This window comes from Trachemys scripta, chromosome 1, assembly GCF_013100865.1.
Source record: "Trachemys scripta elegans isolate TJP31775 chromosome 1, CAS_Tse_1.0, whole genome shotgun sequence".
Lineage (NCBI taxonomy): Eukaryota > Metazoa > Chordata > Testudines > Emydidae > Trachemys > Trachemys scripta.
The window spans coordinates 192,369,082-192,387,969 of record NC_048298.1 but is presented as its reverse complement, the minus strand read 5'-3'; the positions used below and the strand labels follow the sequence as shown (position 1 = coordinate 192,387,969).

At 40.7% G+C, this 18,888-nt stretch overlaps 1 protein-coding gene across 4 annotated transcripts in view; it reads right to left on the bottom strand.

The window, feature by feature from the left end:
• Positions 1-2,941: 2,941 nt before the first annotated feature.
• PDE9A (phosphodiesterase 9A) overlaps positions 2,942-18,888 on the bottom strand; it is an 87,628-nt gene continuing 71,681 nt past the window's right edge. For 2 of the 4 annotated variants that reach the window (XM_034753485.1, XM_034753513.1), the window contains 9 exons: positions 17,626-17,730; positions 14,377-14,459; positions 13,200-13,356; positions 12,028-12,141; positions 10,796-10,900; positions 7,955-8,083; positions 7,691-7,786; positions 3,860-3,946; positions 2,942-3,179 (listed from right to left, as the gene is read on the bottom strand). In XM_034753485.1, the coding sequence (XP_034609376.1) occupies positions 3,896-3,946; positions 7,691-7,786; positions 7,955-8,083; positions 10,796-10,900; positions 12,028-12,141; positions 13,200-13,356; positions 14,377-14,459; positions 17,626-17,730 (840 nt within the window). In that variant the 3' untranslated portion in view covers positions 2,942-3,179; positions 3,860-3,895. The remainder of the gene's footprint in view (positions 3,180-3,859; positions 3,947-7,690; positions 7,787-7,954; positions 8,084-10,795; positions 10,901-12,027; positions 12,142-13,199; positions 13,357-14,376; positions 14,460-17,625; positions 17,731-18,888) is intronic. The other 2 variants (XM_034753495.1, XM_034753504.1) reach the window with 2 other exon arrangements.

The window sequence follows — 18,888 nt, the reverse complement described above, 5'->3', positions numbered from 1 at the left end:
AATGTCAGACTGAAAATGCATGACAATTGAAAGGGCTGATTGCCAGGATTTATCAAATCCATTCATTTACATATGAATCACAATATCAAATATTATGGAAAGACAGGTGAAAACTAGAATTAAGAGAGGATGCCTTCCAATCCCCATGTTTAAACATAAATTGGACAGGGACTGCTTGGAAAACACTACAAATGCCGAGGGTGCAAAATAAGTGATGGGGCCTTCCAGTTTATATCAGTAGCTGGTTAATAAAACAAGGGGTTTTGTTTTCATTTTGTCTAAACACTGCCTGCACTTTGTATGTTCCTTTAGTTAACTGCAGTATATGTTACAATATAGAGAGAGTTGGATACTCTCTTCACCATCATACCCAAAGGGAAAAATGACTCTGTCAACAGAAAGATCACCTAAATGAGAGTGCATGGAAGAGGAAAAAGAATTTGAGCTCACACAACACACATACACACATACACATATATTATAGGTATTAGCATATGCTTGAGTAAGTAAGAGCCAAATTCTCCTCTCAGTAATACTGATGCACCTACATTAAAGCCAGAAGCGTTGCACCAGTGTCCTTTATAGTGATCTCCCTTCAGAAGTAAATCCGAGATTTCAGGCTACCCTTAAACGCGATGGGGAATTAGCTTGGTCCCACTTAAGTCAATTACAAAACTCTCATTGATTTCAATGGGAGAAGGCTCAAGCTCATGATGACCCCTGATCCTTATGCACACGCTTAACTTTATGCATGTGTGGAGTTACATTTATGTCTATGAGACTATCATGTGTGTAAAGTTAAGCAAATGCTTGGAGAGTCAGAGCTTTGGTTTGCTGAAGAGCCTTTCAGTTGAAATGAAATCTCGGAGGTAACACAACATAATAATAAACACTTAAAAATCTTTATTATGAGTTGGGTGAGGTGGTCTTATTACAAGAGATTTTTGCATTTAATGCTCTGGTTGAATGCAGGACTTGGTATATCCTAAAGCAATTGTTTGTAATTACTACACAGCACATCTGCTTTGGGGGCTGATTTGTGGAGGAAATCCACTTAGCTGGAGATGGTAAATTTGATTCTCTTGTGAAAAGAAACCAGGAACTCCACAGCAAAATGAATCTGGTTCATCATGAATTCTGGAGTATAATATTTAGTAAAGACAGGTAGCTGGAAAATTCAGATTCAGTTCTCAAACATCACAGAGTTCAGGGGTATTTGGATCATTGTATTATGAAGGTATTTGTATAACTTGCATCTGAATCTGGGTTTAGAAGCTTTCCTTGTTGGGGTGTTCAAATCCAGGCTTTGCTTCTGGCTATCATCCAATTTGCAACAGAAAAAGTCAGCACCACCCACTGTGGTTCTGCCAGTGGGGCAGCCAAGCAGGAAGACGGGAAAGAATTGGAAATTTCAAGGAGGTGTCCAGACTGTGGAGGACTGGAGAGCAGATCACAATACTGGGATATCCACCCCAGGAGAAACAATGTTAAGCTGAGAATTAAACACAAACTAGAGAAGAATAAAGGCTTTGAAATGCCAGAGCACTATACAAAAAGGAGGTAAGGATTATTATTCAAGGCTGAAAAGAGCAAGTGTTAGTCACTTGGTACTCCTAGAAAGGAAAGCCTGAGATTCCCCAAGTGTTGCCTGTGTCATGAGGAAGAAGGACTAGCCACCCACCTTCTTCTTTCTTTTTAAAATGAGCTAAGACTTCACATGCAGCTTTGGAGCTTGCAGACATATGGCTTCAGTGTGTGTGCCCTTCAAAGAGAAACACGAGCATTCGCGGGCACCATGCCTTCCTTATGTGCTACTCTGCATATTTATAGCACAACCACAGAATAACCTAGGAGACAAAGCACAGAAATGGCAGCCTGTTTTCTTCCACCAAAAGAGTCTGATTAAAAGCATACCTATGTGAAAGCTACAGTGCAATACTTCTTACACTTCTGTCATGTGAAGATTTAAAAAGCTAGGGCCAAATTCTGCCCTCGGTAATACATGTGGAACCCCGTTCCAGGCTCTATTGAGGCTTCTAGCCATGAACTTCATTGGGAGTGGAATGGAGGAGCACCACTCCAGCACTGGCACTATTGTGCATGCTGCTTGGAATTCCCTTGTGTGCAGATGTAACCCTGGGTGAACCTGTGCTACATCTGCCCCTCTGTGTCGATACACAGAGGATAGGAGTTGTTGCAGTCCCTAACTACAGAGCTTTGGCTATTTAGCTCAAGCTGTAGCAGCTCATGTTTTTAGTTTGGACATCTCCTGTTCAGTTCCCCATGTGTCAGCCAAGAGGGCCGTTGTCACACAGACAGAGCACACCTATGGATACACCTCAGCAGGGGGACTCCATTGTGCAGCTGGCCAACTCTGGCAGCTAGTGTCCCAGCCAGTGCTAGCAGGGACCAGTTCCTGCACTCAGGATTGCTCCAGGACTACGATTGTGGCTAACGCCTGCAGCAGGGGCACAAGAAACAATGGTTCCTTACCCCTCCTCCTCCTCTCTTGTACTCCTCCACAGGGATCAGTCACAATCTGGCCCTCAGTAGGGTGGCAGGGGCGGGAGGGACTAGGCCTTGTAAATAAACCTGCCTCTCCCACATGTCAGTGCGTATCAACACTACTAGACCACCAGAGTCAAACTTTTTCTCCCTTTCCTTTAATAACCATGTGAGGGGTAGTGTCCTGTGGGTATACACCAGGGCAGGATTTTCCTCCGAATATTTACATAACCATACATGAATAATAAAGCATTTTTCTGTTCTTACTGTTATGACACACACTATACTACACACAAATGTTTACAAAATGGCTCCTTTAAAAAGTCCGACACCCAACCTCTTCCTCCATATACATATTATGAAAACATTTTTCTTTGGGAACAGGAGCAGTTCTTTATAGACACATCTATGAAAGGAAATAATTACAGCACCCAAGTTTGTATAAGAATATATTATTTAGAAGAGCAGTTGAAAAATAAAAAAATCTATACATCAAAGTTTCCTTTTTTTGCATCCATGAGGATAGCAACAGTTCTTAGAAAATATGTTCTTGCCATGGTCTCAGCGGCTTTCTACCATCTTTCCTCCGGGCTGAAGGATCCCATGATACTTAGCTGCATCAATCCACTCCGTGAACAAACACAACAGACCTTTATGGTCTCATCAGTTCTGTTCTGGTACAGAAGGAAAATTCAGATCAAATATATTAAATGTCAACTAAACATAATACAATTCAGATGATTATATAGATAAATACTGTTAGGTCATAATCTCTGGAATATTGCTAGGTAAACAAAGCATGTGCTGCTACACCCACTGACCCATAAATATTAGGATACAAAGATTAGTTAGATTATGCTGTAATTGTCATATGGCTGCCTACAGGTATTTACAAAAAGAAGAACAGGAGTACTTGTGGCACCTTAGAGACTAACAAATTTATTAGAGCATAAGCTTTCGTGGACTACAGCCCACTTCTTCGGATGCATATGCTCCATTCTATATGCATCCAAAGAAGTGGGCTGTAGTCCACGAAAGCTTATGCTCTAATAAATTTGTTAGTCTCTAAGGTGCCACAAGTACTCCTGTTCTTCTTTTTGCGGATACAGACTAACACGGCTGCTACTCTACAGGTATTTAGTGCATTAATCAGAATTACTTTTTTGGGGGGGGACTTCTGTGAATCATTTTCCAGAAAAGGGTGGTTGTTAAAACTTCATCATATGTCTATGGACTTCCAGCCAAATTCTCTATGGGCACAAGAAGGGAAAAGTTCGCTGAAGTCAGTTGAGCTGCACCATCTTCTGTCCATGTGTGTCTTCTTTTAAAATATTTAAAAAACAAACAAACTCACCTTGTGACTTTTGTGTAGCTCAGAGTGTTTTTCTTTTCACTTCTCTGTGCTGTCAGTTGTCAGACTTGTGCTTTTCTTCTTTTGCAACTAGAATAAAGAGCAAAGCAGAACAAATATCACCACTGGCACATCACAGACAGACTGCCACCGCTAGCTGATCACTAATCCTCAATAAAGGATCAGCTGAATCGCTAATGCAATTGGATACACCAATTTGGTCATCAAAGGCCCCATTCCATCCAAAATAACTATGGTACTTGTCTGGAGAAAGTGCACCTCAGTATTTCTCATTATCTGTTGAGTTAATATCTGAGATCATTCGCTACCTGCTATTATTTGACGGGATTTCTGAGTTTACACAGTTCTCATTATACCAGCACTCCTGTGCCGATATACCGTAATTAAGGCTCTATTTGTTTCCATAGAAACTCTGTTTTTGACAGCTTTACATTTCAGTATAAAAATTCACTTCACTTTGAAACTTCTCAAAGTGTCAACAAGCCCCCACTATCATCTTGAACCTATTTTTGGTTTCGTTAAGGAATGTTTCATGTTTCTGTCATAGACTTGAGAATTTCCATAAGATTTTCTTTGCCCTTTTATAACTCCCCCTACAAGGCCCATCTTCTCTTCCTGTCCACTCTCAATCAGAATTAGAATTGAGCTCCTTGGAGAAGGAATTGTCCTTCCTATGTGTTTGGAAAGTGCCTATCTCTAGTGGTGCGATGGCAAATAATCACCACCACCACCCAGGGAGTGAGGGACTAGGCCTGGTAAATAAATCTGCATCTCTCACATGTCAGTGCATATCAACACTACTAGACCACCAGAGGCAAACTTTCTTTCACTTTCCTTTAGTAACCATGTGAGGGTTAGTGTCTTGTCTGTGTGATATAAACTGTATGTGCTATATAAATCCTGGGGAGTGGAATACTGTGCTCTGTATGTTTTGCTATGTAGAAATTAGCTTGCTTGGAAACTAATTTTCATTTGCATGACAATGAAACATTCTCTCAAAGAGCTATTAAAGGGACTCAATAAGCTAACAAGATGTTATGGGAATGGCCTGCTGGTCACGTTTCCTTATAAGGCTGGTCTACACTGGGGTATTCTGTACTAATATAACTACAGAGATGATACTGCACACACACCACACTAGGGTAAACAAGCGATGTGCACTCGTGCAATATACCTTGTTGTCAAAGCCAGGAAAGCTACACTGATGCAATCCTCTTTCTACCCCAGTGCAAGGTGTGCACAGAACATGTTTTCACTAGTGCAACACTAGTGCAATTTTATGTCAGTGTAAAACTCCCCAGTGTAGATAAGCCCTTAGATCCAATGTCTTTGGAGGAAATCAGAAAATGTTTGTATTAAATACAGATCAGTTTCTTATAAACTTTGAAACAGGAAAAGACAAAACCAAACAGAAAAGCTAGCATCTAACCATATAGGAAGCACATTGGTGTTATATGAAAAAGTAACTTGGGTTGTGCAACAGGAAGAATTACACTGTATTACTGACAGGTTTCTGAGTAGCAGCCGTGTTAGTCTGTATCCGCAAAAAGAACAGGAGCACTTGTGGCACCTTAGAGACTAACAAATTTATTAGAGCAGAGGGGAACATTGTGATATATGCCACCATGTGCCAGCAATGCCCCTCTGCCATGTACATTGGCCAAACCGGACTGTCTCTACGCAAAAGAATTAATGGACACAAATCTGACATCAGGAATCATAATACTCAAAAATCAGTGGGAGGACACTTTAACCTGTCGGGTCATTCACTGACAGACCTGCGGGTGGCTATCTTACAACAGAAAAACTTCAAAAACAGACTCCAACAAGAGACTGCTGAGCTGGAATTGATATGCAAACTAGATACAATCAATTTAGGATTGAATAAGGACTGGGAATAGCTGAGCCATTACAAACATTGAATCTATCTCCCCTTGTAAGTATTCTCACACTTCTTATCAAACTGTCTGTACTGGGCTATCTTGATTATCACTTCAAAAGGCTTTTTTCACTTACTTAATTGGCCTCTCAGAGTTGGTAAGACAACTCCCACCTGTTCATGCTCTCTGTATGTGTATATATATCTCCTCAATATATGTTCCATTCTATATGCAACCGAAGAAGTGGGCTGTAGCCCACGGAAGCTTATGCTCTAATAAATTTGTTAGTCTCTAAGGTGCCACAAGTGCTCCTGTTCTTTTTACTGTATTACTGGATACTGACTCAGATAATGGTGTTGAGAGTTGGATACTCTCTTCACCATCATACCCAAAGGGAAAAATGACTCTGTCAACAGAAAGATCACTTAAATTAGACTGAATGGAAGAGGAAAAAGAATTTGAGATCACACCACACACACACACATACATATACATACATACAGACTTCCTAAAACAGGGTGACATTAATCTAACACAGTAGGAAAAGAATCTTAAGGCAGACCAAAAAAAGTTTTTCTAACTATACGGTAAGTAACATTTCCATACTTTGTACCACCAGCTTTGTGCCCCTCAATCAGTGCTTTTATCAGAGCATCCACCTAGATGAGCTTAATTTATTTTCGGATTTTTCTCTGTTTTCTCTCTTGAGCCCATAAACTCTGCTTTTATGTAAGGTAACTGGATTTGGATGTAGTGCATTTGGGGTTACCTGCTGTTGGGCATAATTGACGAGACGAAAAGAAACCTAAACTCTGACCTCAGAGGGAGATGACTCAGGAGTAGAGGTCACAGTCTGACCACTAAGAGCATCATTCTGTATCCCTGAAGTCAATGGGAGCTATGTCATTGACTTCAATGGGAGCAGGACCAAGCACAACACTGTGATTCTCTTGCTTGCACAGTGCTGAAAAGGATTTGGCAAAGGTTAGAGAGAGCTGAAAGACCTGACGCCTGGTTACAGATATCATCGAAGCTCTCAGAGGTCTTACATGCCAAAGGGGGAGACATTTGGTAAATACCATTGATAGATAGTTTAACCTGGGCCATAAAATGAATTAATGTGGTCGTTTGTTTAATCGTATTGTATGGTATGCGTGTGTGTGCAGTATAAGAGAGAGAGCGAGAGCAATTCCTGGTGTAATGCCAATGACATCTGGTAATATCTCTGCAGGCTCTTTTTAATTACTCATTCTGTGCACCCAGAATTTTTTTTGCCATTTTCTTTTCTGTGGTTAGGTATCATGACTGCTTCTCTTGCTCTTTCTATTTATTATTATTATTACTTATCCATAGGTATGTCTGGGGCTTTACAAATATATAGGAAGAAAAAGTGACCATAGATATAATCAAAAGCAATAAATATCATCAACATGAAGAAGAACTTGAATTGTCTGTTTCACTTCTTAGTACCACCCAGAGCATATGTATAGAGCAAAGAGAATAATTGATTTTTCAGTTCAAATCCACAAAATCAGTTTGTTTTGAACTGAAACAGATTTTTTTTTCTTGATGAAACAAAAAGGCTGAAAAAAATAATTTTTACTTGAACAAAATATGTAATTTGAGTGAAACAATTATTTTCATTTTGTTACATTTTCGGTGTTTTACCCTTTTAAATAAAAATGTGAACACATGGAGCTAGATTTCAAAAAGAAATGTTTTGACATGAAAAGTCAAAACATTTTGCCTTTAAAAAGCCAAAATAAACCCTTTAGACTTTTTCAACTTTTTAAAGAAAATTTTATTCAGCCAAAACTATTTGCTGAATTCAACCCATATTCACGAATAGTTTTGGTCACTCCTCACTGAATTTTTGAGCCAATTTAATATTTGACTGAAATATGTCACTCAGTTCTGGGTATGTATAACTTGCCTCTTTCATAGCATCATCTAGTTGTTTTAATTCCTCGTAGCGGTCTCTGGATTCCCAAAGAGGTTGGAGCATCACTTCGTCAACTTCTGGAAAAAGCTAAACAAAAGTGAGAAAAGTCAAATGACCATTTCTTTAAATATTTATTTATCTGTAAATGATAGAAATGGAGCGAGAGCAGGTGTCACTGGCTGACTAAACATTTATCAAAATCAAAGCTGAAATGTTCTCAGCTCCAGGAGGCATCTTAGAACTGTAAAAACTTACCTTTGTTACTGTTTCAAACATTGGGATCAGGACAAACTTAAGGAACCCGATCTGTGCTGTTGGTTTGGTCACTTTATCTCGGTCCATGAAAGGTGCCACTGGAAGTCCCTCAGACTTTTCTCGGTCACTCTGGGACAGATTCAACAGTTAACAAAGATTATTATCAACAGGGAGACTGTGAGGGCAGCAAAACACAAACTGTTTGCAGGCCAGCAACTAGATCACTGATATTCTGTACACATGCCTCAATGGTATATGTGACAACAGCAAATGAAAGGGAAACTGTGTGTTATACATTTTAGAAGCTGACTCTTATTGTTTTAATAACCTTTGTATTGTTGTTTCTTTTGGTTTTTCACAAATGCTGCATGTACAGAAAAGTATCATATTGTAACAAGCCCATGAGAGTATGTATGCAGTCAGGAGCGAGCCTCACAGCCCATGTAGACTGACTCACACTAGTGGGACTCGAGCTAGAGTGCTAAAATAGCTGTGGGGATGTTTCGGCACTGGAGGAGGCCAGCCACCCCACCTCGAACCCAGGGTGGGCTTTTGCTCAAGTGGTTAGCTCAAGCCTCTGGTAGTGCAATGTCCACATAGCTATATTTTAGCGTAAGCCAGGGGTGAAAGTGAGCTGGTACGGGCTGGTACTCCGTACCGGTAAGAACCCGCATCGGCAGCACTTTATTGTCCCTGCCCCTTTTGCCTCCCCTGTCAGCAGCGCAGGGCCGCCGCTGCCAGAGGGTGGGGGATGGGCAGCGAGGTTAAAGCTCTGTCGCGGCAAAGGGCCCTGCAGCGATTTAATGTCCCTGCCCCTTTGGTCCTCCCCTCCCCCGCAGCCTCCGACGGGTGGGGGGGGCAAAGGGAGCAGTTGCCCTGGGGCTGGCGATTTAAAAGGGCCCAGGGCTCCGGATGCCGCTGCCACTAGTGCAGCAGCGGCGTCCGGAGACCCGGGCCCTTTAAATCAACATGGGATCCACGGGTGGTGCGGGCCAGGTGGCCTGAAAGGGCTGTTTGGGGGATGCTGACCCCCAGCCCCACCCCTTCCGCCTGAGGCCGTGCCCCTTCCGGGGGCCGGGGTCCCCCTCCCGGCCCATACCAGTAAGTGGTCTAACTTACTTTCACCCCTGGTGTAAGCCCACTAGCACAAGTCTGTCTGCCTGGCTTAAGAGGCTTGAGTAATGCCAATAGACCTGGTCGTTGTCAGCCAGGATCAAACCTGGGACCTCTGGAGCTTAATGCATGAGCCAAAAGACATGTCTCTTAGCCCAGGCTGTAGCAGACTCATCAATCTTTAGCTGCCACTAGAGGGGGACAGAGTGCCACACCAACTAGGCATGGGTTGCACTTGCTCCCTGCTATAGTGTAGACATACCGTAGGAGGGAGATACTCAGAGACGTACAAGGCAGTTAGGCAGCCACCCCAAATCCATTGGACTTCTTGTGGAGTAAAGCACTACTCAGTGTGAGACAAAGTAGCAGAATCTAGCCCTTAGCCATTCTACCTAGGAGGGAAAGGGTCCTTGACTTCCTTCTCCTCTGGAGAATTATTCTTTTAGGTATTAATCTAGGACTAGCCAACCATGGTCAAAAATGTTTTTTTTTCTAGTCTATCAAGTGGCTCCTAGTACATACAGATTCAAGGACGGATATATCTCTGCGTTCCAAACTTTGGAAAGATTTTTACAAATAATGGGCCGGATTCTCAGCTAGTATAAGTCAGCTTAGCTCCATTGACTTAAATGGGTCTACAGAGATTGGAATCAGCTGTCCGTCTGAACCATTATTCCTGTAAGTGCATAGTTAGTAAGAAGGGCACAGAATATGCCAAAAATTTACACCCCTTTAACTTCATTGCCAGCATTTACTCTCATCTGTCAGACTTGCTTTAATAATGTGTGCACCGTAGTACCTTGTGTCAGATATTAGGTAAGGAACACAATAAAGTGCAGAGACAGATCATTTTATTGTGCATAAAAATATTGCAGAGACAATGAGCTAAAGATGCCTTTAACATTTTGTTATTAAGATTCTCTGTTGTCAAGCCTTCCCCGTTAGATACGTCTAATGTAATTTCTTTGTTAAACTGATTCCTTCAGCACAGGGAAAATGTTAAAAAAAAAAAAAATAGAAAGAAGAAAACTCTGGCATCTTGTTCCTCCAATCACAATAAAGCTTTGCATGCTGCCAGCTGCTGTACAGACAGCTTGGCTTAGGTGGGAGAGAGCAGAGGATTGCTGATAGTTTTAATGTTGCTTTATATTTCAAGAAACCACACTAGAGAGAGATGGGGGAATCCAGAAAGAAGCAACTGTTTTGGGAGCATAAGCTGACTTTTCAGGACTAATGAAGTTGATGGTGTCCTTTGGAAATAATCAGAATGTTTTCATTTTTAAAGCAAATGTTCATCCTATGCAGACTCGGTCATTTCAAATCATCACAGATATAATTTAAACTTGGCCCATTTAATACTGCCCACTTAATTGACTTTTTCTATACTCACGCTTCTTGCCCTTTTGACTTGACAAGGGTTTAACATGCCATATAAACTCACTAGGCAGCCCTATTAGTAAGAACAAGCTGCAGCCAAATGACATTACCATTTCTACGTTATTGTCATTTATCTTACAAATTGCAGTCAATTACAGTCACTTTTATTCTGAACATATTGTCTTATGCCACACTTCTGTCACCTTATGCAAAAGAAACCTCCTCATCCTTATGGCCCTGGAATGTCATACAGTATTGCCAGTCAGCTGTCAGCTATAGTTAAAATAGGAATTACTACTACTATTATTATGATGATGATTGTGTATCTGTGTCTCTGTTTCTCATTCTTACCTGCATAAAATATTCCTCTAATAAGCAGTCTACCCATGGTTCCGCTACTTCCATTGGGCGGACTTCATTCGAGATATCACAACATTTTATAAGTACCATCTTCAACTGAAGGAGGAAAAATATTTTAACACTCTGGTAATATAGAAGCCTGTCTCTTTGTCTTTATAGAAGACATAAAAGCCATGAGTCCTTCATTTTTAGAGAGGCAGAGGGGAATGATCTCAGACAAGAAGGATAGTCTTATAGCTAAGGCACAAGACTGATCTACTTTCTCTTCCTCCTATAATAGTTACCTACTCCATGGGAGGATTCTGAGGCTTAATCCATGAATGATTGTAAAGGGCTTTGATGTTCTTGGAGGGAAGGCACTATAGGGACACAATCCCATCCTCATTAATGTCAATGGAAAGATTCCCACTGAGTTCAATGGGGATTGGTTTAGGTCTAGAACAAAGTATTGTTATGATGGACGTAATGGAGACTAGAATGAAACTAAGAATTTATATCCTGACAGATACAGTAATTATTTCTTGCTCAGATGACTCTAGGATTTCAAAATCCGAAAGAGGGATCTAGACTTTGTTTATATCAAGTGCTCCCAGACTTATCATTGTTTTTTTGGGGGAAAGCTTTTATAAACATCTACAAGAAATACTTTGACGTTTCTGTTAACGTTACAGTGCAAACCGTTGTTTTTAGGCACACAATTCCCTGCAGTATTTGGTACCCACTCACAGTGCCACCCAAAAAGGGGAGGAAGGTTGGTTCCATAGTTAGGTAGCTAGGCTGGGACTAGGGAGAGCTGGGCTCAATACCCTGCTCCGCCAAGGATCTCCTGTGAGACCTGGAGCAAGTCACTTAGTCTCTCTGGGTCTCACTTCTCCAGCTGTAAAAGAAGTACTTCTCTACCTCACAGGAGTGTTGGAGGCACTTATATACTACACTTTGGGGAGCTATCCAAGTATTCAATTCAAATTGATCCAACCCAAAACAAACTATTTGGATTTTTTTCTTGTCAAAATCAAAATTTTCCCCACACAAAATTTCAAGTTTGCACAAACTGCACTTTCTATAAAAAAAAAAAAAAAAAAAAAAATGATTTTGACAGAAAAATTCTGACCACTTCTGCTCAACACCTTGCATGATCAGGCCAAAACCAAAGTTTAGAATGTAGCAGTATCACTATGAACCATGCTAGGCACTGAAAAATGATAAACACATAGTCTTCTTACACAGGTCACATGTTCCTCATTTGAGTAATCAAAATTATCCATTTTTTCCTTGAAAGAGTCCAGTATTTCTGCATGTCTTGCCATGTCTGTTGCCAGGATTAATGTAATTATCCCCTATTAAAACAAACATAATAATACATTGATTTAACATGTCTCACAAGACATAGCTATTGCTGTGTAAACACATGTGCTTAAATTAACACAAATACCTTATAACACAGACAAGAAGAACAGCTGCATCATCACATCAGCACCAGTGAAAGAGGAACTTTCAAACTTGAGGCCACTTGACAAACTAGACCATTAATTTAAAGAATTCACAGTGACATAAGAGAATGACTAACTATGTAAATGGTTTGTGTATAATTATATGCTGGAGAAACTGCTGCTTCTTGTTCTGAGCTTTGTTTGATTTTTAGTATGAATGCAAAGTGCAGAAAGAAATAAACTAAAAGCTCAGTTCTACGTGCTGAGGCCCAAGATTGGTTCCACAGAAGTCAATGGCAGTTTTGCATTTCTGCATTTTCATTTAATATGGATGGGAGTTGCACCCATGAATCTGAGAGCAGAATTTGGCCCATAATGCTATGCGAATTACATTTTAGTTTGTTGTCATGGAAAATATTGTGATGTCACAGAATTTATTCTTATGACTTCATTGCCTCACACAACAAAAAAAGAGATGGGCTCCACAGGTTGAAGCTTTTGTATAAACACAAATATTTTTAATAATGATGAAAAATGTGGGGGAAAAAGATGATAAAATGTGTAGAAGGTGAATATTTGTTTATGTCTTTACAAATTTTCTCCAGTTTGAACTAAGTTCAGCATAATGTTCTTCTAATGGTTAAGTTGTTACCATATGAGCATGTTGGCCTAGTTACAGTCACATCCCAACAACTCCTTTCATAATGTAAGTTTCTACACAGAAGAGTATAAGTTTAATAGTCAAACTTCGCTCATTGGTACCCAAAGAAGGTCAGCTCAACAGTTCAACAAGAGTTGCTAAAGAAATAGCCCAGGAATCTCTCTGTGTTACTTCAAGTTTGAGATTATTTGAGATCAGTTCTAACCTCTTGATGGAATTATTCTGTACAGAAGGTAGATTTGTGCACACAATCTTCAAGAGCCGTTTGCATGCCATAGCCTCCCTTTTGGATCAACGTTCATACCTGTCTTATTCGTTTGAATTGTTCCTGGGTGACATTGGAGAAAATGTTGCATTCTGGCTGGGCAATGATCTGGAAAGCCACAGCACAGTGATGGTTCTCCAGTGGCGAGATGTCATTGTAGCGCACTGCAAGCTCTGTTCGGGCATTAATCTGGTAGCTGATGTGAAGGAAAATAGTGAGGTCTCACATGTTGCCTACACCCAACACTTAAAAACATACATTACACATTAGACATTGGTTATTTTTATGTATATTGTTGTAAATACCTAATTAATTAATTATGGCAACAGTTAATATTAAATCCAAATATTTGTTTTTGATAAAATGATCATACTTCCACATAGTTTCAAAGACTCTTATTATTTACTTGTTATTACTGAATTTCTATAACTTAAGAACATATGTGGGAAGGATAGAAGGGACTTTTCTTTTTAGCTCACAGGCTTGACTCCCACTAACTCCCAGTAAAGTCAATGGAAAGATGCTCACGGAGCTCAACGCAAATTGGATCAGGCCCTTATTTAATAGCTGAATACAAGTAAATTAGAGTTTATATATAGTTCACACAAGCACACAGAAGTAATAATGCTTAGCACTTCTAGAGCCCCTTCCATCCGAGGCTCATACCGTGCTTTACAGACATTTATGAAGTAACCTTCAGATCACCCCTGCCAGCTAGCTGCTGTTATCTCCATTGTATAGATGGGCAAATGGAGATAGACAGTGGTTAAATGCTTTGTTTAAGGTTTTTGGCAGAGTTGGGAAAAGACCCAAAAACTCTTCCCATGTTATTGAGCCTCAACCATATGACCATTCTTCTGCTACATAGGTTAATTAACAAAAGAATATGACCTGAGAATGTTTTCTAGCTGCCAATTTCCTTTAATGGAAAATACGTAAGTTTTATGAGAAAATTGAAGAGGGAGCCATTTTCCTTTCAGAGTTTAGCACAGTTAGCAGCCTCAGCTCAGGACTGAGTAAGCTAATGGCTAGCGTTGCATATAGCCTAACCAGTGGTGGCTCTGTCCTTGTCGGTATTTGACCATGATAGTAGAGCATTGTGAGTAGATTCCTACTCAGCTGCCCTACTCTCTGCTCTGGGCATGAGAAGAAAATGCTGATCTGCATTGTTTTCCCAATATATTTGAAAGGAACAAAAAATAAAGGGCACACATACGTGTTGTTGTATCCTGGATGATCCAAATCATGGCATACTGCGGCAGTCATTAGAATTAAGATATCAACTTGGGGAAATTTCTCCTGCAATAGAAAAAAATAATAAGATAGTGTCTCACAATTTCTATACTTTTTTTCCCCTAACACATTCACATTTCAGAAAAACAAATCATCTGGGTAAAATTAACCATTATTCATTAATTAAATGTACTGCAGATAAGAAAGAAGATTCCACTGTTCACTACAGCAACAAATGACTCAGATTTGGCTTTGACGCAGGAAATAGAAGCAGTTTGGAGGAGGCCAGTGGAATTTTGTCTGAGAGTTATTCATATTCATATTATGTTTTAAAGCACAAAGATGTTAATACTCAGGCCTTTAGAAATCATTCCAGTGTCTACACTAGCTGAGGGAGGGTTGGAAGACAATTTACATACCATTATCTTTCACACTAACTAGAGATGGGAAGAGGGTGAGGAAAATTTTTCATAAATATGAAACTTCCAAACAGGATGAATGTTTGTGGAAGCAGTTTTGCTCATATGTATATCCACAAGAACACAAATTCTTGCCAGTACCTGGGATTCATTTTACCATGGAACAAAATGTGGTTCATGATGAAATTAAATTTATTTTGTGTGGAAGTGAAAGCAGTTTAGAAATGTTAGGTCATCCAGTGAGGGAAAAATACTCCAGGCTAAGGTGACCATACAGAATAAATCTGAATCGTGAACATAGAATATGCAAAGCAATATTTTCAGTGAGCGGTTCATGAGGAACCCATAGGCTGAATCTAGTTTGCAAAAAACATTTGTTGAAATATTTTATATAGTGAATTAAGTCCCAATTCATAGACCATGAAAGTCACTGGGATTTTGACCAGGCCCCAAATTCATACAAATGTCAGACTACCTGCATCCAGGGAAAGGGTTACAATTAATACATTGTGAATGGTTCTTCCAGATTTAATAAGCGCTCTTTCTTTGAGCCGCAGTCTGATTTGGGGGTCTTCTGGGGAAGTAGTGACATGGAAGAGACAACTTTAGCTTGATGCCTCTTTCTACTTCTTGGTCAATTTAAATGGGGAGACCTAAATTTGAGATTAAAATCAAAGAGGCCAGCCCTTGGGCTGTTGAAGGTCAGATTATACTTCAGTCTCTCTAGTCACTCAATGACAGACCTAAAAGTGGCAATTCTTCAACAAAAAAACTTCAAAAACAGACTCCAACGTGAAGCTGCAGAACTGGAATTAATTTGCAAACTGGATACCATCAGAGTAGGCCTGAATAAAGACTGGGAGTGGTTGGGTCATTACAAAACCTAAACTTAATTTCCCCAATACTAATTTCTCCCTACTGTTACTCACACCTTCTTGTCAACTGTTTGTAACGGGCCACTCTCTTACCACTTCAAAAGTTATTTTTTCTCCCTTGGTATCCTGCTGTTAATTGATTTATCTCGTTAGACTGACCTCACACTTGGTAAAGCAACCCCCATCCTTTCATGGAATTATATCTGCTCCTGTATTTTTCACTTCATGCATCCAATGGGTTCTAGCCCACGAAAGCTTATGCCCAAATAAATTTCTTAATCTCTAAGGTGCCACAACGACTCCTCGTTGTTTTTGCTGATACAGACTAACATGGCTACCCCTCTGAAAGATATACTTCAGTCATAACTCCCGTCTGGAAATCTGGCATATTACTACATCCCTGGATCACTGATATCTTTGACAGGATGAGAGAAGGAGATGTTTTCTAGTCTTCCTATTTGTAGGATTCTATTATATTAGAACTAAAGCTGAATTCATTCCATGGGCAATGCCAGTCAGCCAGCTGTCTTGTTGATTTTCAGAGGTGTTGAGTGCTCACAAATTCCAAAGAAGTTAGTAGAGCTCTAGGGTGCAGCACCTTGGACTATCCCTTGTCTCCATGGGATTACTCTGTCACTTTCCTAATGTTAAGCATGTGCTTAAGTGCTTTGCTGATTCAGGCCTAGATGACTAAATAAAAGTCTCTGAAATGACTGAGCATTTTATTCAGTGATTTAAATAATGACTTTTCATATAATCTAGGGCTATAGGTTCTCATTATAATTAGACATAGATGAACCAATCGGGGTGAAATAAGAACTCACTGGAAACATTTTTTATTTCAGAACAAAACACAACCTCCTTTTCATGGCTCGATCTGTTCGGTAAGTCTCTTCACCATGTCCTGTGAACAGCCCAACCACTTATCTACAGTGGCAGATCCTCTTTTGAGGAAGACTGTAAAACTCCTTCCTTCCTTGGGTGGCAGCTTAGCCTCTGTACTGGCCACTGCTGCTGCAGCTCTTGTCAAGCTTCCAGAGAGTCTAGAGTTTCCCTGGTACATGCTCCCCAGAATGCCCTGTTGGAGCACAGGCAGGCACAAGGTTTAATTGGCTCAGGGGTTCAGAAGGTGATGGTGTAGTCTGGGACACAAGTACGGGGGAAGAGCCAGAATGAATGGAGTGTGAAGGAGCACTCAGTGGAGACACTACTAGGTCCTGTCCTCAGCTGCTGCTTCTGGTGAAAGGGAGAGAGAGAGGGGAGGGCTGCTGCATGGCTTTCCACTGAAAAGAGTACCACACAGGAGGAGTGGAGAAGTCCTCTTCCCTTGAAGAGCAGCAAAGAGGAAGGAGCATTGATCAGCAAAGATAGAGGAGCCGAGACTTGTTTCATGGGGAGGGAGCCAGCAGGGGACTATCCAAAGCTGAGAGTTTCCAGAAGTTTAGGTCATTTTTGGTAAAGCTCTTATGCTTATGGATACTTATCTAAACTTTTGAGACCCATCCTAGGTACTTACATGGCCCCCATTACTGTCATCTCACTATCTTAATGTATTTATCTTCACAACACCCCTGTGAGGTATGGCAGTGCTATTATCTCCATTTTACAGGCGGAGAACTGAGGCACAGAGAGGGTAAGGGACTTGCTCAAGGTCACACAGGAAATCTGCATCAGAACAGGGACTTGAACCCAGGTCTCCCAAGCCGTAGGCTAGTTCCCCAACCATTGACCAGCCTTTCTTTCCACTATACCTAATTGTAGTTAGGTTTCCTAAAGTTTCTTGCTTGCTTTCAATAAATTAATGAGTCACGTACAAACAAAATCATGGTCCTTTTTGGAAAGAAAATGTCCTGGGTTTTATGACCCTTAGTGGATGAATATTTATCTGGCGATAGAAGCAGAAATACAGATAGCTATGTGGACAAACTAGAGACACACCTGGAGATTGCAGAGTGAGATCATACTGTACATCATCTGAGTCACACAGAAGCAGTGCCGGAAATTATGGAACGGGTTGTTTCTGTAATTGTCATGAATACACAGCTACAAAAAGAGGGAGTAAAACAGTTAATGACCGTAGAATTGTTTCTGAATGGAAACATCTGAGTTCATGCTCTTCTCGCTTTCCCTCAAGGCACTGCATGTCGCTATGTGAGACATATGGAGCCCCACATCATTCTCCACTTTTGCCCCTTCAAAATCACAACCCACAGCCCTGCAACAGCACCCTCCTCCTTTTGGCTGAGGAGAACTAGATATGGTTCCCTATGAAGATTTCATTAACAGAATCCCTGAACCATCTAATGAAGTCACTGAAAAGCACCAGGGGGCATTCCTTCCCCAGCCACATGAGCAATATGAGGCCAGAGATTGTCAGTAGTCCCTCTCTTTGTTATCTGCCTCACCCAGTAGAATAGGCAGGCAACAGCAAGCTTTCCCAGTCCTGATGCACAACACGTGCTCTGGTCTTGCATCTCTCCTGAGCAGACACCACCAAGTCTGCCAAACTGTGCTGGGGACAAAGGCCCACTTAGGAATATACAGAGTCACATAACTCATTTCTGACATAATTTGAATGTCAACCCTGAGGTCTTCAAAGGCAAGAATGTCATATTTATTTAATTTACAAATATATACTGAAGACATCTTATCAGACAGCCAATCGTCCCCAGTTCTACTGAGCTCCACACACTTAGGGCTTGATTTTGCAAGGTACTCAGCACTCTGGTCTCCAGCATGTGCTTAACTTTAAGCACGGGACTAGCCCCATTGCGCCACATGTGGGATTACATACATTCTTAAAGTTCAACTGAGTCTAAGTGCATTGCTGGATCAGGACCAGAGTCCTCAGCACCCTGCAGGATCAAGCCGCTTGTTCTTGGGCTTGATTTTCAGATTTCTAAGCATCCAAACCTCCAGCCTGAGTCAATGGGAGCTGGGAAGGCTCAGCACTTCTGAAAAACCAGGCCTGTGTTGTTTGGCTTCTATTTCAGTAGAGAAGGACTTTTGAAAATAACTTTAAAAATTATACGTTGACGATCTCCTCAAATGTTATAAACATCATCTCATACAACTTCAGCACTGAAATGTGGGTCATACACATTCGTTATGCAAGGTAACATGATTGCAATGCATGCATTGATCAGTGGAAGTCAGAACATTAAATGTGATTCCTGATTCAGAAGTTGTATCAGCCCTTTA